The sequence below is a fragment of the Leuciscus leuciscus genome, assembly GCF_965113295.1.
Source record: "Leuciscus leuciscus genome assembly, chromosome: 1".
In the NCBI taxonomy this organism is placed as follows: Eukaryota; Metazoa; Chordata; class Actinopteri; order Cypriniformes; family Leuciscidae; genus Leuciscus; species Leuciscus leuciscus.
This window is the reverse complement of record NC_138725.1, coordinates 77,185,351-77,210,774: the sequence shown is the minus strand read 5'-3', so window position 1 is coordinate 77,210,774 and position 25,424 is coordinate 77,185,351. Positions and strand designations below refer to the sequence as shown.

Sequence of the window (25,424 nt, the reverse complement as noted above, 5' to 3'; positions counted from 1 at the left end):
CATGACGCTATATATGTGCTTCATTTAGCGGAGAATATCTCAACTGTTATAGACTAATATGACCCCATTGAACAACGTGGGATGTGTGCCAACATCTCTACCCGGGACAAAAGTCCTGAAAATGACCACAATAGGTGACACTATTATCACACTACAGGTGAATGGGACTGTTTTTTTCCTTTATAGATATCCTCATACATTCCTACCAGTTTAATCTTCTATATTAAGAGAAATACTTTTTGTATTACACTTTGTCTTAAAATAAAATAAAATATGCAAATTGGGCAATATCTCATTAAATATGCGTACATATAAACTCTTGAAGCTACAGATTTTCTGAGGTGATCACAATGTTCACAATGACCATGTAGTGTAAGTTAAATGTGTTTCTGTAGATGTTTAGTGTGGATGTCGTGTGTGTGTGTGGGGGGGGATGTCCTGTTTTGTGCTGTATTGAATGGCAAATTATAAATACAATTATATACAAACAAGGGACTTTTTTAAAAGAAAGAAAACAAGCATTTGATTAATATACAGACATTTTATATCCAGCCTTGCTATTATCATTGGAACGTTAACTTGAAGTGAGAAATACAAAACAACAGGTTTATTCCCTGTGTTGCAAGGTAAAACTTTCACCACAGAGTCCAGGTATGGGGATGATGAGGAGAGCTCATTCTGTGATTTTTACGACTATTTCCTCACTTGCATTTGCAGTACTTGCAACAACAGATACCAGCTATTCGACAGGGACACCCATTCTTGTGTGCACACTTGCCACACGAGCAGGGATCTGGCAAACCTTCAGGTTTTGAGATTACAATCTCAGGGACCAATAAACTGCCCTTTCTTACAAAACCATAAGCATCTGCATTTAAGATCGAGGTGGCCGTCTGTGCATGGTGTTTGGACCTAAAGCTGCTGTTGATAATAGGTTCTTTGTATAGCCTATGTTTTCTTGCATTAGTTGAGGTGCAAGCGGTCCTCTCAAAGTTCATCTTAAGGGCATTACTATAATGCGCAGGTTGTCAAATGTCTCCATGTCCGTTGATGGTTTGAGACATTTGACCAAGAATGTTTCCGCCATTTGTATTGCACTCTCTGTTAGCTGTGGACAGTTGAAATTGAGAATCAGAGAAGAGTTGTCTGGTTTGCGGACATCTGGACCTTTTTTATAAATTTGTTGACACAACTTCAGCAGCTCAGTCCCAAGTTGTGATTTGGCACTCTTCCTCAAGTAACCGTCTTTGTCAACCAAGAAGAATGCAGAGTGGAGTAGCTCCTCAACTGTGAACCCCCGGTGACGCCCATACTCAATAAACATGAGAGCTTTGATTTTCTCATCTTTGATGTCTGCTTCGGAAGCCAAATTCAAAGGCAAAGTAATTTGGCAAAGTAAACTTGACTTTACTATTACTGAGTCGATCATCGATAAATTTAGCACAAGCAGCACTGCCATCTGTGATACAGCACAACAACTTGGTCACAATTCTTAAGCGTTACCTGGTCTCGTAGAGGACTGCATACCTTCAGGAGATATTCCTCTATGTCTTGCACCGCTGTAGCTCAGTCCAATGAATTATTATCTATGTGACGCTGGATGGATAAGTTGTTCTCTCACTCTCTCCAGATCTTTTGGAAATTTGTCAAATAAGGTTTCAAATATGAGTAATTGGTATGTACCAACTTATCTGTTCTTTGTGAGGAATAACTTCATGACGTGAAGACACTGTAACTCTTATTTAGTCATTTTAATTACTTCCTTCGTTGGTTTGGAGTTCACACTTGCTAGCTTGCATTGAAAAAAACCTTGATTTTGATTTGTTTTTATCTATATTATCAACATTTGTTGTTCTGTATTATTATTCAGTTTTGGATGTTATTATATTTACTTTGATTAGAGGTATTGTAAGTATAAAATGTCTTGTTTAAGTGGGCTCACGGTTTATCTTAAACACCGGTCTGGTGTCTCAGTTAGGAGGTCAGATTTTGTTCTGTTCAGGTTTCCTTCGTTTTTCCTTATACTGAGGTGAAGGTTGAAGTTTATTTTAAGTCTAGCTATTATTTGTTATATTACTTTTGGATTAAGTTTGTATTCTTTATTAGTGACATTTTTTGATTGGTTGGTCACAATAAAACATTTTTTTTTGTTGGAAATCATGTGTCCGCATGACTTATTACCTGGCTTTAACACACACACACACACACACACACACACACACACACACACACACACACACACACACACACACACACACACACACACACACACACACACACACACACATACATACATGCTGAGCGCCTGAACGCAATTGCCAACTAGAAGTGTTTGAGAATCCGTTCAACGTCGCTCAAAATGCTAAAGGGAAATTCTGGTATTGTCACATTTTTTAAATTTCAGCACTGACTTGGTACAGAATTTGGTACTTTTGACAACACTAGTTTCAATGTAGCTTTTCAAAGCAGAAATTCATAATGTTAATATTTATAATAATACATGAATGCCTACCCAGCCAGCACAGCCATGGGGCCGAGATGGGTTTGACCTGCTGTCTAGCTGGGGCTCGTCCAGTTTTGTCCTCAGTTTTGAAGGCCCAACATGGTTTGCCCAGAAGAAATGAACACTGCTCAGTGTGCACACTACAGGGTGTTAAATGAAACACTGAATCAGTGTTGGAGTTAATGAGATAATTAAGTGATTGAGTGATGAATGAGTCTTATTAAAGATAGCTGATGATAATAAACAGAATCACTGAGGAAAAGAGAAAAAACAAGAACAGAAAAAAAAGAGAAACACAAGAACAACTGACATCCAAACACAGCCTTAAATGAAACAAAAGTTAAAAGAAGACATACAATCTGTGAAGATCTCAGCAGAGGAGAATTAAACAACTCCACTAACAGCATTACCAGCTTCACTTATTACTAACCAGACTGACTTTATTTCTGTCAGACATCTACAGAAGTTCTTATTGAGAAATAACAGATTTTTAGATATTGATATTTAATTGAAAATGTTTGGTTTGTGATATAGATCAATGTTTGCTTAAGTTGGGCTCTTGACCCTTGAATTTTTAACATTAGACATTCTGTCCTTCGGATGAGACGTTAAACCGAGGTCCTGTGAATTAAAATCCCATGGCACTTCTCGTAAAGAGCAGGTGTGTAACCCCCGTGCCCTGGCCAAATTCCCTCCATTGGCCCTTGCCAATCATGGCCTCCTAATAATCCCCTTACATTGAATTGGCTCTATCACTCTCTCTCCTCTCCACCTATAGCTGATGTGTGGTGAGTGCACTGTCTCCACCTATAGCTGGTATGTGTGTGAGTGTGTATGGTGAGCGCACTGGCACCGTTGTACGGTGGCTGCCGTCACACCATCCAAGTGGATGCTGCATACTGGTGGTGGTTGAGGAGAGATTCCCTGACATGGTTGTGAAGTGTTTTGGGTTTACAGTAGTACATATGAAAGCACTATATAAATGCCTCTGGCCGCTGTACCCACTTATTACGGTGAGAACAGAAAGAGAAAACGTGATAATATGATTTTGGCTTCTTATTGATAATCATCACATATTGGCCTCATTTACTGTTCTCATTAGAGTCATTTATTATACTAGCCCTGTGACAGCATGAGATCCAGCAGTGCTTTAATCTGATAAACTGAATTAAAAAAGTCCATTGTGACACTGTTACGTAGGGCTGCACAATATATCGAAATTATCATAAAATCACTAATGTACATATCGCGATATGCATGTCGCAGTGGCTTGCGATTTCTGAAAGATTTTAATAGGCTACTTGAAGTCGAACTTTCAGGTCGACGCATATAGCAGTGAATATACTGAGCGTGTGATTTGCTTGATGTTAAAAAGAGTTATTAAGCGCAATAAGCTAGGAAAAAAAGTCTTTTTTTCATCTTATCTCCATTTGCATGTTTATGGTGGCATGGAGAATTTGTGCAGTTTTTACACAAAAGTTTGGTAAAAATATTATGATGCATTTTATCATAACACATTGTAAGCTACATCATTGATTATAAAATCAAAAGAGGATTATTTTGATACCAAGAAAGATGGGGATTTGAAGACATTAAAGCAGTGATACATCATCTTTGGATATCAACATTTGAAGTTACCCTAACATAACTAAAGAATCATAACTAGGCTGCAAATCTCAATTAGTGGCGGAGTTGCTGTTCTCTTTGCTTAGAGTTTCAGCCCACACTCTTATCAGGTTGAAGAGGTTATTAAAGGTAGACTTTTGAAAGTAAGAGCCTCTTTTGAAAATGTTGTATTTGTTGCGTTTATTGTGTGTATATACCAACTTCAGCTGTTGAAAGAATCCTATTTTTAAGTAGCCTACTTTGTCCTCTGTTTTACAGAACGTGAAGTATTTAATTTTGGGTGGTGATTTTGGATAGAAAAAGTCCAACTTGGATAGAAATCACGTGGAACCTCATTTACCTTCATGTCAACGTCTTGTTCGGTAAAAAAAAAAAAAAAAACCGTACTCGGTTACTAACGTAACCTCGGTTCTCTCTAGAAGAGGGAACGAGTACTGCGTAAGTATCTTACGCTAGGGGAAAATCCCTTTTCCGCGAGATATTGAAGCCCAAAAATTATCCTTCATTTTTTATTATTGTAAAACGCGTTGCGGCAGCATACAGACATAGGCAAGACGGCTCGTGTGCCTATTGGCTGTTCTGCGGCAACTGCAGCAGCCTATCGAGTGAGGCCTAGCGTGACGTCAGACCCAATGAGGGTGCTTCGCGCCCACTGCGTCATGTCCCGCCGAAACGGGCGTGGCTTAGGCCTATAAATCCAGCTCGCAGGCAGCTGATATCTGGTTTTTCATCGCCGAAGCTAACCAGAGCGTGTGCATGCACGGCAAGATACGCAGTACTCATTCCCTCTTCTCTCGTACTGCGTAAGTATCTTACGCTAGGGGACCCAATGTAAAACGCCGTGCGTGCTGGGATCTGACACCAAAGACCCAAGGGCGAAAGCCTGAGGTTCATATAGTGCATAATCACCAGGGGAACTCACAGGGAGTCCGGGAAGAGGGAGGGGCGGAGCCGCGCTCTTCCACATATAGCAGCGTCCCTCAGACGCAAATTACATCATACAGACAGGGCGGAGTACGGCCTGAACTGATGGAAAATTGTGGGTCTTATTAATTTGCCCATAAGCATTTTGCGGTCGATCAGCGAGCAGTGCTCATCGAGCAGTGCTCAGCAGACACAGTATTCTGAACCGATAGCATCAGAACAGACAGTACTGGTATATTTAGACCGACAACAGCCTGGCCTGTAAGGCGGGAACCTCTAGGTTATAAAACCTTATAAATGTAGACGGGGAGGCCCAGCCTGCCGCCATACATATATCTTGCAAGGCAATCCCACTTGACCAGGCCCACGATGAAGCCATGCTTCTCGTGGAGTGCGCTCTGACACCCAACGGGCACTGCATACCCTTGGAAGTGTACGCCAGCGCAATGGCGTCAACTATCCATCTGGATAGGCTCTGTTTTGACGCGGCTAGTCCCTTGGAACATCCGCTGAACGAAACAAAGAGCTGCTCTGTCTGTCTGAAGACAGATGAGCGAAACACATAAGCTCTTAATGCCCTGACTGGACAAAGGAAGCTCGCGTCTCCTTCCTCGTCAGAGACCGGTAGGGCTGACAGGGAAATGACCTGCGCCCTAAACGGTGTGTTGAGGGATTTTGGAACATAACCATGCTTAGGTTTGAGTATAACTCTTGAGTCATTAGGCCCAAACTCCATGCACGTCGCGCTTACTGAGAGCGTGTGTAAGTCCCCTATGCGCTTCACTGAAGCGAGAGCCAGAAGAAACACTGTCTTGAAAGACAGGTGTTTAAGATCAATCGTCTGTAAAGGCTCGAATGGGTCACCTTTCATGGCTTCCAGCACCGTAGAAAGGTCCCATACAGGGACTGAGGGAGGTCTGGGAGGATTCAGCCTCTTAGCTCCCCTAAGGAAGCGGATGACAAAATCGTTCCTTCCTATTGACTGACCAAGCGTTGTTTTTGAGAACGCTGCTATGGCCGCCACATAAACTTTGAGCGTGGAAGGGGTCCTGCCCTTGTCCAACAGCTCTTGTAGGAAGGAGAGAACCTCCGTCACCCCACAGTCTGGGGGCGACACGCCAAGAGCTGTGCACCAGCTGGAGAACACTGACCATTTCGAGGAATAGAGACGTCGCGTAGACGGAGCTCTAGCCTGCGTGATTGTGTTTAACACTCCGCTTGGGAGGTCAGCGGGTACCCGTTGATGGCCCAAACATGAAGGGACCACAGCTCTGGGCGCGGATGCCAAATCGAGCCCTTGGCCTGAGAGAGGAGGTCCCTCCTCACTGGCACTGGCCATGGGGCAGTGCTCGCTAGCTGCATCAGAACTGGGAACCGGGGTTGATTTTTCCAGAACGGCGCTACAAGTAGCACTGAGCATCCTTCTTCCCTGATCCGTTCTATCACCTGAGGCAGGAGAGAGACGGGAGGAAAGGCATAGAGCGGGCGGCGGGGCCATACATGAGCGCGTCCCTGCTCTTGGAGAAAAATTCCAGACAGTGAACGTTTTCTTGAGACGCGAACAGGTCTACTTCCGCTCTGCCGAATTTCTTCCACAGCAGCTGGACTGTCTGTGGGTGTAGAGACCACTCGCCTGTCGGAACATTGTTCCTGGACAGTCTGTCCGGTCCTACATTTAAGAGCCCTGGCACATGCGCTGCTCTCAGTGAGAGCAGGTTGCGCTGAGCCCACACCAGGAGGCGTTCTGTCAGCCTGTGCAGGTTTCGGGACCTGAGGCCGCCCTGGCGATTTATGTAGGACACCACTGACATGTTGTCCGAGCGGACCAGGACGTGGTGTCCTCGTATTTGGGGACAAAAACGCGTCAGCGCATTGTCTACTGCCAGCATTTCGAGGCAGTTTATGTGTAGAAGCTTCTCCCGTTCTGACCATTGGCCGAAGAACGGTCTGCCCTCGAGCAGCGCTCCCCATCCCGAGGTGGATGCGTCCATAGACACTACCTTCACACTTGAGGAAGTCCCCAGGCTTACACCTGATTGGTACCAGTCGTTTGCTTTCCAAGGTTTCAGAGCTGCGATGCATTTCTGATTGACCTTGTGACGAAGCAGACCAGAAGCCCACGCTCGGCGCGGCACTCGCGCTTTCAGCCAGAACTGTAGCGGGCGCAAGCCCAGCTGAAGTACTGATGATGCTGAGGCCATGAGACCTAGCATCCTCTGAAATTTCTTGAGCGGGACAGATGCGCCACAGCGGAAAAAGCTCACTGCGCGCTGAATGTCTAGTACGCGCTGTGGTGACAGTCGCGCTATCATAGACAGTGAGTCCAGTTCTGTGCCCAGAAAAGATATTATCTGTCTGGGGGACAGAGAACTCTTCGCCCAATTGACTCTGAGACCCAGATTCTCGAGGTGATCGAGTAAAATGGTCCTGTGCTCTATGAGCACCGAGTGAGATTGAGCTAGAATCAGCCAATCGTCCAAGTAGTTCAATACTCGCATGTCCTGTAGTCTGAGGGGTGCGAGCGCTGCGTCCATGCACATCGTAAATGTACGGGGTGCTAGGGACAAGCCGAACGGTAGGACTGTGTACTGATATGCCTGGCCCTCGAAGGCGAATCTAAAATATCGCCTGTGACGTGACGCTATCTGTATTTGAAAATACGCGTCCTTCAGATCTAATGACACAAACCAATCTCCTCTGTGAATCTGCGTGAGGATTTTTCTGGTCGTGAGCATTCTGAACTGTCGCTTTGCAAGCACTCTGTTCAGTTGCCTTAGATCTAGTATGGGTCTGAAACCCCCGTCTTTTTTCGGTACCAGGAAGTATCTGCTGTATAGCCCTCCTTCGCGCTGAGCTTGAGATAACGGCTATATGGTCCCTTTGCTCAACAGTTTCAAAATTTCGGCTCGAAGTAGGTGTGCTACTTCTGTTTTTACCGTGGTCTCGACGCGTGTCGCATAGCGATGAGGGCGTCGGCGAAACTGTAGCGAATAGCTTCTTTCTATAATGTCTAGCACCCACTTCGAAACCCCGGGTAGCCTTGCCCATGCATCTGCACAAATGGCTAGGGGTTGAATGCAAAGCGCGCTCTGGTCGCTCAGCGACAGAGGGGCTTCGGTGTGCTGCAACATAAGCTTCACGCTTATGACATTCGAGGCAGAGGGCGCGCTGATAACAGCGGGCAGATTGCCCGCGCTCGACTCCTCTGCGGTGGTTAACCGAGAGGGGGAGGGCTGGGCGAGTCCCGTAGGACTTGTCATGTCTATGAGTGGTGTTATAGCAAAAACAATAACTAACAAAACAGCATCAGGCATAAGAAACATTCAAAGTCAATTTGTATTAAAGAGAAGAAGTTTTATTCTCTTTAAGAGGTTTGTTAACAAAAAAATACCACGACAGCTACCTCGTGATAGGAACAAGACCTAATCACACAGAAACCAGACAGTCTTTTATACAGTCTCTTCTCCTGTAATTTTCCTGCTCCCCCCGTAAAACCAGATCGAGCTAGTTTATTTTCCTGCTCCCCCCGTAAAACCAGATCGAGACAATGGTTCTTCAACCCTCTCTGTCTTTCCTGAATAGGAACTCGTTCATGCCAGGTGACATACATGCACACTGAGAGAGAATCACAAGCTAAATCAAAGGAAAAACCCACACAATATCTGAGAAGTAAATGGGAAAGAGTAAAATATAAAATTTCCATAACAATTCCTCCTCTTTATCATTCTCTGATAAACGATTTAGTTTCATTAACATTAGTTTTGATCAAATATTTTTGGTTGAGAACCAGACCCTCATTTCAGACCCTGCATCCTTCTAACCAATGTAGTTGTTCAAAATTCCCTCTAATACTTCCATTGCGGGCTGTCTTTCATAGCTTATTACACATCAGTTAATAGATTTTCTACATTTGCACCTAACAAGTCAATCCCTAGTTTGATTCAATCAAATAAAATCATAAAACTTTTCTTCAACCATTAATTGGTCAACATTTTCCTCCAGGTCTGTTGATCATCTTGTTGCCTCATGGATGTTCCGTTTTCACCAATATGGCACTTTGCATGCCGTAGAGAGGATTTTCCACCGTAGGCAGGGAGAGATATGTTTCTAGCACATATCATTGATCCCCCACTTTATTCTTTGCATTGGCGTGTGGGGTTGCTGACGTTGGTTTTGTAGTTTAAGGTGAGATGCTTGGACCCAGGTCTAACACTCTTCAATCATTTTCAAATCCTTACAAGATTTTCCCTTAGATCACGATCGCACCCCCACTGAATGAGTCTTTTACTGTCTGCTGTCACCTGTGAATGCAGACCTTAAGTGATTTTGTTAGTGACCGCTTGTCTTGTCGTCCCTTTTGGTGTGACCTGTGGAATTTTCAACCTGAAACATATCATCGTATAATTTCTTGCTCATTGAATAGCACTCAGGGTCCTTTCCCCCTGAAAAACACTCAACCCACATTGCTCATGTTAACAAAACAATACAGAATTAGTTCTGTTTGGTTCAGTCCATCCTGACATCCTGCAAAATGAAAATTTTAAGTTAGGCATTGCACAGGGTTAGGCACTGTTTCTTCACTTTGCTCATGTTAACAAGACAAAATGTATACATTTGGAACAGAATCAGTTCTGTTTGATGCAATCCGTTCTGACATCCTAAAAAATAAAAAATGTAAGTTATGCGCTGCGCAGGTGTGGCACCTTTCTGCCACAATAATAACCCAGGCCAGGATAACTAGTCAAATTTATCCAAAGCCATTGTTTTCACTGGGCACAGTCTGCCCTGCCCGTTCACTCCTGTATGACAAGATCAGCTGGTTTTAGACAAATGGTCCTTCTAACCCCCTGGGCTTTCCTGTCCTTCTGACCCAAACGTTGTCCTTCAGCCAAATTTTCTTTAGACATCTTTCTTTGCCTCTTAAACAAAAATATTACTTAAAGCCACAATTTCATCTTCTTATCAAATTGTTTTAAGGCAACGGCCCAGAGTCTCACAGCGTATCCTGCTTTTCAGGCCTGTTGTTGGTCTCGCAATTCAGTCATCTACAAACATTCTCCAGGTCATCAATTGGTCAGGTCAGGTTGTGGTTTCCACACTTCGTCAACGTCAGTCGAATAACAATCTCCCCCTTTTTACAATACATAACTGTTAAGGGCTCTCTGGATAATCTGATATTTACTTAGCCTACGTGTTTTTTGCTGTCAAATCTATAATATTTTCTCAACACATGACTGACGGCTATCTACGACTTCACAATTCTAATTTACACATCAATACTTAAACCTGTCCAGAAAGTAATTCAAATCTACTGCACATCATAAATGACCAAAATAACAATTAACAGACAGAGCTCGATGATCAATCAACTTAAAGCTCGTCCTATGTTCTGTGTTGCCTTCTCATCAGATTGACTCACAATCCTCAGCTTACTTTCAAATTTGTCATTTGCCTTAACCCATCTATAATACTAAAACACTCTTTCCAGAGGTTAATGACAAATTTATACACACTATTCAGACAGGATAGTTGTCCTTAACTAACACATACTGTACAAAACATGAATTAACACTCACACTCATCCCTGACTATGAACCGCTCATTTCTTATTTATATCTTTTCTCTAAAAATATTTAAATTTTAAATGACATTTTAACCTTACATTTTCCTGTATCTTTTATCTAATGTTTTTTATGGCCTCTTAACCAGTTTCAAAACATGTCTGTTCATTATTCATTTGATTTTAGAAAAGTCAGCTGGATTGTTTTGGTGCATTATCATTACTTTGCTTCAGCTTTCTTTGGCTGACTGATAACAGAAAGACAGACAGAGTACCATCCCTTCCTCCACTCAAGCAGTCTCTTTCTCTCTCACTATAAGCAAATAATCTTTTCAACAGCCTCCTAGGACTGTAACTAAAATAATCATAGTCATAGTCAATCCTTAATAGTTCACAAATGTCAAAATACAAATGTTTGACTCAAATTAGAACCATTACAACAATCTAAAATACATTATGCTATGATCTTTTCTAAGGTTATCTTTAGTTTAAATACTCAATTCACCTAACCTTCGTTTTTCAGAAATTTCTCTTGACTCATCACAAGCTGTCCTCATCTTTAGCCACCACCATGTCTAACGACCTTCAGGAGTTAAAACTAGTTCAATATCAAACATTTTTCCTTGCCCATAAGGCAACCAACATCATGTTCCTTATATAAATTAATACGTTTTGTTACGGTCTCCACAACAAATAATGACAATCACCTCACGGTCTCAGTTGGCTCTTGAAAGCCCATTTCCATTAGCTCTTAAGCAATCATTTTCTTTTCTTCAGGGTGTTGTCTCCCTGGCATAGATGTAGACGCTTGTCACAATGGAAAACAAGCCATACAATGAAATCGGTTTCTGGTGAGTGGTATATAGAGGAACTCACATTTTCTGGGTCAGACTGCCGTAACTTCTCATAGCTCATCTCGCCTCTCAATGATCTGCTGATGCTGGTGGCCACTCAGTCAATCAGCGCCACTCTCATATCCATCTCACATAAAAACACCTCCATCAGGAGATGCCCAGTGTTTGTGGCGTGACCCCCCTGTCTTAAGTTGCCCTTTGGCCAAAAGGATCTTACCCGTCCCTGGGGTAATCACTGCGTACACACTGGTAACCGCTCTTCCCCATTACAGAATCTGTGACCGTTTCTTCAACATAATCTGTTGTTTTCTGGAGCTTAGGAAAAGGCGCATTCAAGAGTCATCAGAGCCATTCGGACTGCCTACTAGTGTTAAACATAGGGAGACAGATTAATAACAGCAGTATTTAATCACTTAAATTAATTAATCATTTTAAAGGCAGCAACCTAGCTGCTTAGATTATACTCAGTGAATTTAGATCACAACCGTACTTTCAGTGTATTATTACTTCTGTAGCCGGAGCCATCGGCCCTGTTTCATGGTGGAGGCTAATATCAGACATCAGACTAATATCAAGTGGTCCTAAAATAAACAAGTTCAAAACAGTATTATTTTAAAGAATTCTTAAAATCATTCAGATTTATTTCTAAAACATTTACAAATTGTCCTCTAAATTTATCAAATCTGAACTGCCTATAGCATGATTTGTTTGAGCTTTTCCATATCTATAATTTTCAACTGGAACACTGTGCTTTACACAGGCTCAGACAACAGATTTCAGCTGGCATTGAATGAGAGAGAGACTCTTGAGGCATTCAGGACTGATATAGGAGTTTATCAATCTGCTTCTATGATTCATACTAACTTTTGAGACTGCGCTCTCTGCTTGTCATACTTTTTTTTTTTTATATTATCACTATAAATCATTCTTTAGATTTGTCTCTCTATATCATCTAAAACCTTATCAAAGCGTTTCATTCAAAACACAATCATCCTTTTAGTGACCGGTACTTTAAAAATATTTTGCAACTCATTTAGCTCATCTGTAATTTTACGTCAACCGGTACTTTTTATAGTTCTTTCCTTTCAAAAGGAATTCCTTACACTTAATATCTTTCAATCTTCTTAACAACTTTCAAAAGTTCCATCTATCAACTTTCTTTTCTCCCTCATTTACTTTTACAGTCATACAGTGGGCATTTTACAGTCACTGAATGACCCCGCTGACCGCAGTAAAACACTCTGTTATTCTGCCTACAGTCTTATCACTCTGATCTTTCTAACATCTCCACCCTACTTTACACCCCTGAAACAGTGTGTGTTCTATTCAGGAAATGCAAACAGAGCCACTGATAAGTTCTCTGCATTTTCCCACACTGTCCCAGCCGAATCATAATCTTCATCATATTAACATTGATTTACTTTCTAACCCATATTAACACAGACTTTTCTTTAAATTTGTGTTATTTTGGCACTTTCTTTGTTTGGAGCCAGTCAAAGTTTATCTTTCCAATCAGAATCAAACTTTTACAAAAACATAATCTGCAAATCTCTTTAAACTGAGAGCTTCAGAGCAGAGCTGCTTACAGCATTTGCTCTCTTTTGTATCAGGACTATTCAGTTACTCTTCATACAGTATAAAGAAATTTAGCATGTCATCAATTTCATTAACACTGGTTTGATAGCTTATTCTTCTATCAAATGGTTGGTCTGCAGATTCAACTTAAATCACAAGATTGTATTATAATTATTCAGTCCCACTTATCTCTACTGTTTCACAGAAATCACAAGATTCCTCAAATCTTGTTCTCAGTCTCTAAATTACACAGACAGCTATCCTAGCCTTGCACCTTCAACTCTTGTTATATAAATATGGCAATCTATTCTTAAATAACCTTGTTTTCAAAACATTAATACAATAAAGCACATTCACATCATTATTATTGGCAGAACATTAATTTTCATAAGCGACATGGAAAATCTAAATATTCTAAGCGGGTTTCACAAAGTTTCTGATTAACTTTAGTCACACGTGTCTAGGGAAATTATCTCCAACCCATAATTTCCTTTATAAAACAGACAATGTCCTTGTCTTTCAATGACTTAATTTCAACAAAATATCTGACTTTGTACATTATTGATTTCTCAAATCTTCGGACATAGCTGTCTTTACATCTATCTAATTGTGTTATCATCAACAACACTGATTACAAATCACGTATATATTAACATCCAGAAGCTGGGTTGAACAAGCAAGCGCTGTTGCTATACTCCCAGCATAGCTGGATCCTTTAGGTTCAAAAGACAATGGTTGTCAAAATAAACATCATTTCAATAATTATTTTATCTCTAAAATATAGATTTTTTTTTCCATTCTACTTAATGAAACATGATTCCTTATCTTTATATCATGTTAATCCCTGTTAATCATACTCAATGCCTTATTTTATCTAAAACTCACTTCATACGATTTCAACTTAATTTGACTTAACAGGCGTTCATAAATAGTTCCATGAACTCTATCGTTCCCTACATGCCAGTTCCTTCTGTATCGACTCTGTTCTCTTTTCCATCCAACAATTCACTGTTTGTAAATTCTATCAATAAAAATATTGTATTTTCCTATCTTTCCCTAAATGCTAATTCTTTCTGCATTTATTTTCGTTTTCTTCTATCTTCTTCAGTTCAACAAACTACTGTCTGTTCACAGTTTTACATGCTGAACACGACTACAACAACCCTTTGTTAAACAATTATCCGTTTCCCAATTTCTTGCATGCATTTCTGGCCGTAATTTTTTCCATTTGACTGAAAACTGGTGTAGGCTATAAAATTTAGTTCAAGCTTGCTTTGAGATGACCCCATATTGGCTGATTTCTATCTCTCCTGGATTTTCCTTCGACGCGCGTCTAATAATCTGTGAGACGTCTCTTCACAGATCCGATTTTGTCACCTCAAATCGGCAAGGGTAGCAAATATGCTTTCTGTCTTAATCAGCTGTGGCTCTTCCGTCCACTTACTTAATCAGCTGTGGCTCTTCCGTCCACCTACGAGCTAGTTTTCGGCATAAAATTGACTTGACAGGGCCCTACGCTAACTTTTTCCAAGGAGTACATGTACTCCTAAATGAAACGCAAATGCGAGTGAAATACTCGCACTGTAGAGCCCTGCTTGTTACAATCTCCCCCTCGAAAACCTTCTCTGCCCGTACCAAAGAGATAGTTCCAGCCACTATGGTTCATTCACAGTTATATCAATTTACACCCAACAAAAAAAAAAAATTTTACTGTCTCTTACCCGAGATGCTTTTACTGCTGCTTAGTTCTTTTCTGATTCCAGTGGGTTCCTCCTGGCCCTGATATAGCAGTTTTGGCTCTTCTCTCTCAATTTCAGCGAGGTAAGACTAAAGCCTTTTGTGCTTTAGGGTGATCAGTCCGTCAATCCGCTTTCTCAGGACCAGAAGAAACCTCATGAAATCCCATCCTCGTCGCCAATTGTTATAGCAAAAACAATAACTAACAAAACAGCATCAGGCATAAGAAACATTCAAAGTCAATTTGTATTAAAGAGAAGAAGTTTTATTCTCTTTAAGAGGTTTGTTCACAAAAAAATACCACGACAGCTACCTCGTGATAGGAACAAGACCTAATCACACAGAAACCAAACAGTCTTTTATACAGTCTCTTCTCCTGTAATTTTCCTGCTCCCCCCGTAAAACCAGATCGAGCTAGTTTATTTTCCTGCTCCCCCTGTAAAACCAGATCGAGACAATGGTTCTTCAACCCTCTCTGTCTTTCCTGAATAGGAACTCGTTCATGCCAGGTGACATACATGCACACTGAGAGAGAATCACAAGCTAAATCAAAGGAAAAACCCACACAATATCTGAGAAGTAAATGGGAAAGAGTAAAATATAAAATTTCCATAACAGTGGATTTGGGTGCGGGATAGCGGGCACATTTACCACACTGAGAGCATTGTTCGCCTGAGCAGAGCGAATGCACGTTGGTTTCGTTTTTACAGAAACCTCGAGACATGCAGAACGTAGTGATTTTGCTCCTTCTTGATCGATTGCTCCTGTCTGCCTCGCTGCCTGCTGTGAGTGTGTTTGTTTGCTTCGGTGCTGTAAGCTCCGTCTTAGCCTTGTATTTCTTTGTTTTGAACCATCATTTACTACCATTTCTAGTTGTTTATACTACTACATTTTACCCAACATCTCAGATTAAACTGACATCGCTAGCTTTTGTTATTAGTACTACTAGCACAAAACGCTAGTAATTCGCTAGCCTGTTAACGCGCCACCCGTGCGCTCAGCGATTTTTATTTATTTATTTTTCTCTCGCGCGCCCGCGCCTTTGAGTTCATAAAAGCTCAGGTGAGTAAGAATCACTCAACAAACACGGTGAGTAATGTCTTGTCCTGTTATTGTCACCTGCACTTCATGTCACATGTTTAGCATAGCCTTCTCTGTCGACAATATAGGATTTATATGTGATAAATGTGAAGAGACAGTTAGGTTGACAGAGAAGATTTCAGAATTAGAAACACGCATCCAAACTTTAATTGAGGATAGTAAGAGTGCTAGAGCTTCAGATGTTTTGGATGTGCATAGCATAGTGAACACTTTACATGAGTCGGTTCCGGCTGAAGTAGAGCCTGTGCAGCCGGGCAAATGGGTGACAGTGAGGGATCGCTCTAGTCGCGGATCTAAAAACCACTCTTCCGTTCCGATTACCATAACAAATCGATTTGCCCCGCTCAGTGAAACACCCACTGAGAATGATTGTGCCCTAGTTATTGGCGATTCTATTACACGGAACGTGAAAATAGAGACACCAACCACCATAGTCACATGTTTGCCGGGAGCCAGAGCGCCTGACATCAAAGCAAATTTAAAAGTGCTGGCTAATGCTAATCGTAAATTCTCTAAGATCATTATTCATGTCGGCACTAATGATGTTCGACTCCGCCAGTCGGAGATCACCAAAATTAATATTAAAGAGGTGTGTGAACTTGCAAGTACGATGTCAAGGACTGTAATTTGCTCTGGCCCCCTTCCTGTTCGCAGGAGTGATGAGATAGTTAGTAGATTGTGTTCGCTTAACGGTTGGCTGTCTCGGTGGTGTCCGCAACATAATATAGAATTCATAGACAATTGGAAAAGCTTTTGGGGCAAACCTGACCTGTTGAAAAGAGATGGTATTCATCCCTCCTGGGATGGTGCTGCTCTTCTCTCTAGTAATATGGCTCATAGTCTTAGAGCTCAAACATGACAATCTGGGGCTCAGGTCAGGAAGCAGACAGACTGGCTAAACCGACCGTCTGCTAGCGGCCTCGCGTCACCCAGGTCAGATAAATCACATCACATAGAGCCTCTTTCACCTAGCTATCATCATATAGAGACTGTGTCTGTTCCCCGAATTTGGAAATCCAAAAAACGTTTTAACCCATCTAAGGTTAAAAATTTAATTGATGTTCAACAAATAAAAAACAGCTATAATACAGATGAGCAAATGCTAAAGCTTGGGTTGCTGAATATTCGATCGCTTACTTCAAAAGCACTCATTGTTAATGATATGATTTCAGATAATAACCTAGATGTGCTGTGTTTGACAGAAACCTGGCTAAAACCAAACGATTGCATTACTTTAAATGAATCAACCCCGCAAGATTACTGTTATAAACATGAGCCTCGTCTGAAACGCAAAGGAGGAGGTGTTGCTGTAATTTATAGTAATAGCTTCAAAACCACTAAGAAATCAAGTTTTAAATATAATTCTTTTGAAGCATTGGTGCTTAATGTAAAAATATATAGTGTAAACGATAAATCACGTTTGAGATTTGTGCTGGCTACTGTATACAGGCCACCAGGGCACCATACAGACTTTATCAAAGAATTTGCTGACTTTCTATCAGAATTAATATTGACTGCAGATAAAGTACTAATTGTTGGTGATTTTAATATACACATCGATAATGAAAAATATGCATTGGGATTGGCATTTAAAGACATTGTAAATTCAATTGGAGTTAGACAACACGTGTCAGGACCTACTCATCGTCGTAATCATACTCTAGATCTAATATTATCACACGGAATAAATGTTGATGCCGTTGAAATTCTGCAGCAGAGCGATGACATCTCAGATCATTATCTAGTCTCGTGTAAATTACATTTAGCCAAGGCTTCAAAGCCGACTCCGTGTTTCAAATATGTGAGACCTATCACTTCTGCTACTAAAGATTGCTTTATTAATAATCTTCCTGATCAGTTTCATCATCTCAGCATCCCGGATAGCTTAGAAGAACTTGATATTGCAACAGAAACTTTTAACTCTCTCTTTTCCAGCACTTTAGACACAGTTGCTCCGTTGCGCTTAAAGAAGATTAAAGAAAATAGTCCAACGCCGTGGTACAATGAGCACACTCGGGCCCTTAAGAGAGCAGCCAGAAAAATGGAGCGCAACTGGAAGAAAACGAAACTAGAGGTATTTCGCATTTCATGGAAAGAGAGCTCGATTACTTACAGAGAGGCTTTAAAAGCTGCTAGATCTGCTTATTTTTCAACCCTATTAGAAGAAAATAAACATAATCCTAGGTATTTATTTGAAACGGTGGCTAAACTAACGAAAAATAAATCTTCAAGCCCAGAAGTTTCCAAGCAACACAGCAGTAATGACTTTATGAACTTCTTCACTTATAAGATTTATAATATCAGGGACAAAATTATAACAATGCAACCGTCTACTACAGTATCGCATCAGGCAGTGCATTGTAGTCTCCCTGAGGAAAAATTTGATTCGTTCGTTGCTATAGGAGAGGAAGAATTTACTAAACTCATTAAATCATCTAAATCGACAACATGTATGTTAGACCCTATACCGACTAAGCTACTGAAAGAGATGCTTCCAGAGGTCATAGATCCTCTTCTTAATATTGTTACGTGTTTAAAGTTGGAAAAAGGGATGATGACATAACATTTATGTGAGGCACAGTTGTTGTGTGTGAAGGCAGGAAAAAACCAGCAAGAAACGCTACATACGTTTAAAAACGTTTATTCATACAAGATGAAAGATTAGGTGCACAAGATCTAAAAATAAATACAAAAAAAAAGAAAACCAGGAGTGTCGCCAAATCAATAAAATAATCAAAACATAACCATAATATCTAATTTTAATCGTACCTCTAAACTAACTGTCAAAGAAAAATGTAGAAACAAAACCGAAATCTTCAGCGGGTACGCCGCCTTAAATAAACTACACTAACTAAAAACGAAAGTACAATACTGGCGAACACTCCACGCCTAGTTAACAATAACAAAGCCTACCTCCCGTTGTTGCTGGGCGTGCGCTTTCTCAAATCGCGTGCTAGGCATAACAAGCTACAACAAAACTCAAGGGAGTGTTACTCAGGTCTCTAATGGTATTAAACTCGAAGACATTCCAAATAGTGGTTACGTTTAAACAAAGCATCTCTGTGAGGGCAAGTTAAGTGAGATCTGGCGATGATCTGCCTCTCTTCTTGTGAATGGGGTTTTTAAACCCAGCAGCGCAGTAGTGGATTGGTGGAACAGCTGACGACGCGTGCCCGTAATGACTACACGCAGCGAATGAGCAATCTCCACCTGAAAGCAATGAAGAGACAGAGCAACAGAAACATACACAAAGACACGTGGAACGTAACAATATCATTAATTCATCTTTGTCTCTAGGATACGTACCAAAAAACTTTAAGCTGGCTATGATTAAACCGCTTGTTAAAAAAAACGCAACTTGATCCTACAGAATTAGTCAATTACAGGCCGATCTCGAATCTACCTTTTCTGTCAAAGATATTAGAAAAGGCAGTATCCTCACAACTGTGTTCCTTTCTTGAAAGAAATGATATCTGCGAAGATTTCCAGTCAGGATTTAGACCTTACCATAGTACCGAGACTGCTCTCGTTAGAGTCACAAATGATTTGCTCTTATCATCCGATCGTGGTTGTATCTCGCTATTAGTGTTACTCGATCTTAGTGCTGCATTTGACACCATTGACCACAACGTTCTTTTAAATAGATTAGAACATTATGTTGGCATTACGGGAAATGCACTAGCATGGTTTAAATCATACTTATCTGACCGTTATCAGTTTGTAGCAGTAAATGATGAGATGTCTCATCGATCACAAGTTCAGTATGGCGTACCACAAGGCTCAGTACTAGGACCGCTGCTGTTCACTCTGTACATGCTACCATTAGGAGATATCATTAGGAAACATGGAATTAGTTTTCACTGTTATGCTGATGATACTCAGCTGTATATTTCTTCAAAACCTAACGAAACTTATCAATTCACAAAATTAACGGAATGCATAGCAGATATAAAAAATTGGATGACTCGTAATTTCCTACTTCTAAATTCTGAAAAAACAGAGTTTCTAATTATTGGACAAAAAACTTCCTCACGTAATAATCTAGAATACTGTCTAACACTCGATGGCTGCTCTGTTAAGTCTTCGTCGTCGGTTAGGAACCTGGGTGTGCTCTTTGATACCAATCTTTCATTTGAAAGTCACGTGTCTAGTATCTGTAAAACTGCATTTTTCCATCTTAAAAATATATCTAAATTACGCCATATGCTCTCATTGACAAATGCGGAACAATTAGTTCATGCGTTCATGACCTCAAGGCTAGATTATTGTAATGCTCTACTGGGTGGTTGCCCTGCACGTTTAATAAACAAACTACAGCTGGTTCAAAACGCAGCAGCTCGAGTTCTTACCAGAACCAGGAAGTATGACCATATTAGCCCAGTTCTGTCAAAACTGCATTGGCTCCCTATTAAACATCGCATAAATTTTAAAATATTGCTGATTACTTACAAAGCACTAAATGGTTTAGCTCCGCAGTACTTGAGCGAGCTCTTAACGCATTATAGTCCTTCACGTCTATTGCGATCTCAAAATTCCGGCCAGTTGATAATACCTAGAATATCAAAATCGACTGCTGGCGGTAGATCCTTTTCCTATTTAGCACCAAAACTCTGGAACAGTCTTCCTACCATTGTCAGGGAAGCAGACACACTCTGTCAGTTCAAAGCCAGATTAAAGACACATCTCTTTGACCTAGCATTCACATAATACATTATAGACTTCTATAATTTAATGTTAGGCTGCATAGATTAGGTCAGCCGGAACCGGGAACACTTCCCATAAATCCTGATGTACTCGTTACATCATGAGAAGAATGGCATCTACGCTAATTTTAGTGTCTGTGTTTATCCCGAGGTTTTCCTGCAGCCTGCCGGATCCGGGCCGTATCCAGATCTGACGAAGGACCTTCGCCTGGACCCGATGACAACGCAGTGCTGAAGTGCCAACTAGTCTGTCCCTATGGAGGATCCCTCTACCACTCTACAGATAAGGCGTTGTCGGGAAAATTCGTTTCGCGTTCCTACCCCTAAGCGATAAAATAAAATTCTTTATCAAAATTTATAAGGAAAGACAAGTACTTTTACTTTGGCTTTTAGGCTTGGCTTGTAGGGAAAATCCAAACCTGCGTTATTTCAAATGCACATAACTATAGAACCCATTCTAAATGCGCATGTGAACGCCATCAGCGTTTCTCACAGGTTCGCGTTTAAAGTCTGTGTAGAGGGAATGGTGTCGTCTTAGCGGCCCCTAATTTAATAACAAATGATCGTTGCGACGGAAGCAAATCAATCAAAACTAACTTTAGATGGAAAATAACTTAACTCTGCTATAAAGCCAAAACAATCTCTGTTACCTTAAATTATACGCTTATCTCTGTGAAGCTGCTTTGAAACAATCTACGTTGTTAAAAGCGCTATATAAATGAAGATGACTTGACTTGACTTGACTTGACTTGATTGTGGGCACTGGGCAGTGGGCACATCTGCTACGTTTAATGCGCAATCGAACTGGGTTGATTTTATGTGTGCGAGCCCTGTGTGACGGGCTGTGCTTGTGTGTAGTAAAGAGCACTGGGCAGTGGGCATTTTGTCTACACTCATAACACCATCGGCCGTGGCCGGGACACCAGAAAATACACTATTTGTGGGATTTATCTGGGTAGCCGTGAAAACGGCATTTGTGTGCAGGCAAGCGGGCAGTGGAACCGGCTTGTTGACTGCAAAATACACTGGAACAGTCACAATTCTTGGAACTGAACGAGCGATGAGTTTTGGTGGAAGTCCGGACGCGGCGGGACTTGAACACCGTCGTTTCCCTAGGCGTGCTAGGACGACTTCGGGGCCCTGGGCTTTACCGCAATCCTGGGCCACGGCCCACGCGGGGCGGGGCGGCGGCCAGATGAGCGAGAGCGCGGTCTCGCGCTTCGGGCCTGTCGGCGCTCCGAAGTGGCGGCGGTGGGCGGAGGCTGAGGCTGTGATCTCTGAGCAGACGGTTTCGCACGGCCTGCTGCAGAACTGGAGCGCTTCGGCAGGAAGTGCTTCATAGCCTGTGACGCTTTCTGTACCTCGGCGAATCTTTCCGCGAAATCTTTGATGGAAGTTCCGAAGAGGCCAGCAGGAGAAAGCGGAGCGTCGAGGAACGCGGCGCGCTCAGACTCAGACGTCTCAGAAAGCGTTAGCCACAGGTGTCTCTCAGTCACAGTGAGAGAGGCCATGCTCCGTCCAATGGCCTGTGCAGCAGACTTAGTAGCGCGGAGAGCGAGGTCCGTAGCACTTCTCAAGTCTGGCACGCAAATTGCATCTGGTCCTTTCTCGTCCAGCTTTCGGAGGAGATCGGCCTGGAAAATTTGCAGTGTGGCCATAGTATGCAGCGCTGACGCAGCCTGCCCAGCGGCGGAGAAAGCGCGACCGAGCAGGGTTGACGTCATGCGGCAAGCTTTTGAAGGTAGCGCCAGCTTAGCGCGCCGTCCAGCGGAGGGCGGGCATAGGTGGGCTGCTATCGCTTCTTCGACCGGCGGCAGCGAATGGTACCCTCTGTTTTTAGCATCGTCAACAGCGGAGAATGCTAGCGAAATAGAAGAGCGCTGGTCTGGACGCAGGCGAAGCGCACTCCCCAGGAAGAAAGTATCCATCCAGCCGGTTGTGAGCAGGCTGTTCAGGCGTAGACCACTCGAGGCCGAGGCTCGCCGCGGCCTGTGCGAGTACGCGCATCAGCTCTGACTCGATGCTAGCTCTTTTGCCTGACGATGCGCGGGCAGAGGGCGTGATATCCACAGAGCTCGCCCAATCCTCACTGCCCGATGCCAGGAGAGAGCAGGAATCATCCTCCCCCGGCTTTCTCATCAGCGTCGTCGACGGAAGCGGCACTGACGAAGCCGGTGAAGCTGGCGGGCGAACCGGCGAGCTTTGACGGGTGGGGGAAGGTTCCGGGACCCGCTGAGCACGGCGCTTTTACGGCGCGGCACTACAGCGGGCGGAGGTGCAGTCTCAGCGAAATATGCCAGGCGAGTCCTCAGAGTCGCCATAGTAGCTCGCAATGAGGGCAGCCGCCGTCAGCGAGCGCGAGAGCTGCATGATCCTCACCCAGGCAGGAAACGCAGATCACATGGCGGTCCCCGTCACTGAGTGTGGCTCTGCACGAGCTGCAGGAAGGCATCTTTAAAAAGACGCAAGCTCTTTTAGACAGTGTGTGTCGCGGCGGCGAACACACACACAGCAGAGAGTGTTAAGGATATAGGCGCCGGATAGCGCAGCAGGAAGGCGATTGAAGGTGGCGCGGCCAGCGACTTCAGTGACGACTCGTCCCGCTGCAAAGGCTTCCTCAGACGGCGCGGCTTCTCTCCGGATCCAGCGATGCGTGTGCTTCGCTGAAGAGATGAAAAATCAGATATCAGCTGCCTGCGAGCTGGATTTATAGGCCTAAGCCACGCCCGTTTCGGCGGGACGTGACGCAGTGGGCGCGAAGCACCCTCATTGGGTCTGACGTCACGCTAGGCCTCGCTCGATAGGCTGCTGCAGTTGCCGCAGAACAGCCAATAGGCACACGAGCCGTCTTGCCTATGTCTGTATGCTGCCGCAACGCGTTTTACAATAATACAAAATTAAGGATAATTTTTTGGCTTCAATATCTCGCGGAAAAGGGATTTTCCCCTAGCGTAAGATACTTACGCAGTACGAGAGACCTCTCGTAAGAGAACCACATGAATTAATTGATATTTGGAGACAGCTTGATGGAGAACAAAAACAATACACTTGGTCTCATGTTTGTGGTAACATGATTTCATTGGCAAGACTGGATAAGTTTTATGTTTTTAAACATCATGGTAGTATTGTTAGGAGTTGTTCTATTACTCCATCATGTCTTTCAGATCATAGCATGGTGCAGTGATGTATCTGTTTAAATTCTGTCAAGCCAAAGAGTGCTTATTGGCACTAAAATACCACACTCAAAAAAAAAACTAAAAAAATGTCTAAACATAAGATTTATGTATTTGAATTACATATAAAATTTCCATTACAAATTACAAACTATTACATAGTTTTAACATAAACCAATTAATAATAGGAATGTGATTAATATTTTTCAGTCATATATAAATGAAACAGATAAGATTTATGTAATTGTATTAATAAACTGAATGTGATTTATATTTGTCAGGCATACGTAAATGAAACGGGTAATATTTATGTAATAGTATACAGAAAAACGCCCATGTTAAATTAACACTGCTCAGTGTTCATATGTGTGCACACCACAGAGTTAAAGTACCATTGATGCAGTGTTGAAGTTAATGAGATAATTAAGTGGTGATTGAGCATTATTGATGAACACCTGCTGTTAACAAGCAGAATCACTGAAGGAAAGAGAAATGCAAGAACTACAACTGACTTCAGCCACAGCCTTAGATTAAATCAACTGATTATAAAAGAAGACATTAAGGCTGCGTTCGAAACCGCATACTCAATGAGTAGGTACTTAATTTCAATAAGTACTTAACGAGCGCTAAAAGAGTAGGTTTACATATACATTTGCAATACCGTACTTTAACTGTAATATGCAATTACTTTCCACTGCACTTTCACTCGGATAGCTTCTGTCCAAACTTTATTTGCACTACTTTAAATCCATTGTATACTGCTCATTTTTAGCCTAACGTATACATATATCTATTTGTAAAATTCTGTTTATAGTAATAGCCATCTGTATATTATGCTCACATTCTGTTTATAGTAACAGCCATCTGTATATATATTCATAGTACATATCTATCTGTAAAATTCTGTTTATAGTAACAGCCATCTGTATATTATATTCAGTACATATCTATCTGTAAAAATTCTGTTTATAGTAATAGCCATCTGTATATTATATTCAGTACATATCTAGCTGTAAATTCTGTTCACAGTAATAGTTATCTGTATATTATATTCATAGGACAAATCTACCTGTACATTTTTGTTTATAATAGTATATCCATGTTCTGCACTTATGGAACCACTGTATATCCTGCACTTGCTGCTATTGCACTTCTGGTTAGACCTAAACTGCATTTCGTTGCCTTGTACCTGTACTTGTGTAATGACAATAAAGTTGAATCTAATCTAATCTAATCTAATCTAATCTTTATAGCCAGATCTCGTTGAGTATGAATGCGAACCAGACATCTGCCATGTTGACGTTATCATGTGACCTACGGCGCGTTATCACACGCGCAACAACTTAAAAGATTTGAACGACACGTTTAATTCATCTATCTGTAAATATCTTGATTTTGATTAAACTTGCTCATTTTGTGGTCTTTTTGAAGAAACTGCTGCCCATTTATTTTGTGAATACATTTAGGGTTGATTTAAGTTCTTATATTTAACCCTACTAATGTGACCCACCGTTTTATCCTTAACGATATTATTTATTTTTATTACGGAATCCCAAAATTGTCATCTCTTGAATATGTTAATTTCTTTATTTTATGTCCACAAGCAAAATTTTCATCCACAAGCAAAAGCGGCAAACTGCTTTATGTTTCCTCTTTTTCTTGTTGAAT

At 41.8% G+C, this 25,424-nt stretch overlaps 1 protein-coding gene across 1 annotated transcript; it reads right to left on the bottom strand.

The window, feature by feature from the left end:
* Nucleotides 1-4,658: 4,658 nt before the first annotated feature.
* Nucleotides 4,659-23,571, bottom strand: LOC309511301 (uncharacterized protein). The gene is made up of 3 exons (XM_082186397.1): nucleotides 23,348-23,571; nucleotides 21,484-21,713; nucleotides 4,659-6,929 (listed from the first exon to the last, which is right to left on the bottom strand). The coding sequence occupies exon 3, from the start codon at nucleotides 6,549-6,551 to the stop codon at nucleotides 5,292-5,294; it is 1,260 nt and encodes a 419-aa protein (XP_082042523.1). The 5' UTR covers nucleotides 6,552-6,929; nucleotides 21,484-21,713; nucleotides 23,348-23,571; the 3' UTR covers nucleotides 4,659-5,291.
* Between the last annotated feature and the right edge of the window lie 1,853 nt (nucleotides 23,572-25,424).

Excerpts from the sequence above, each read along its gene's own strand:
- LOC309511301 (XM_082186397.1), bottom strand. The coding sequence starts at position 6,551 with ATGGCCCCGCCGCCCGCTCTATGCCTTTCCTCCCGTCTCTCTCCTGCC.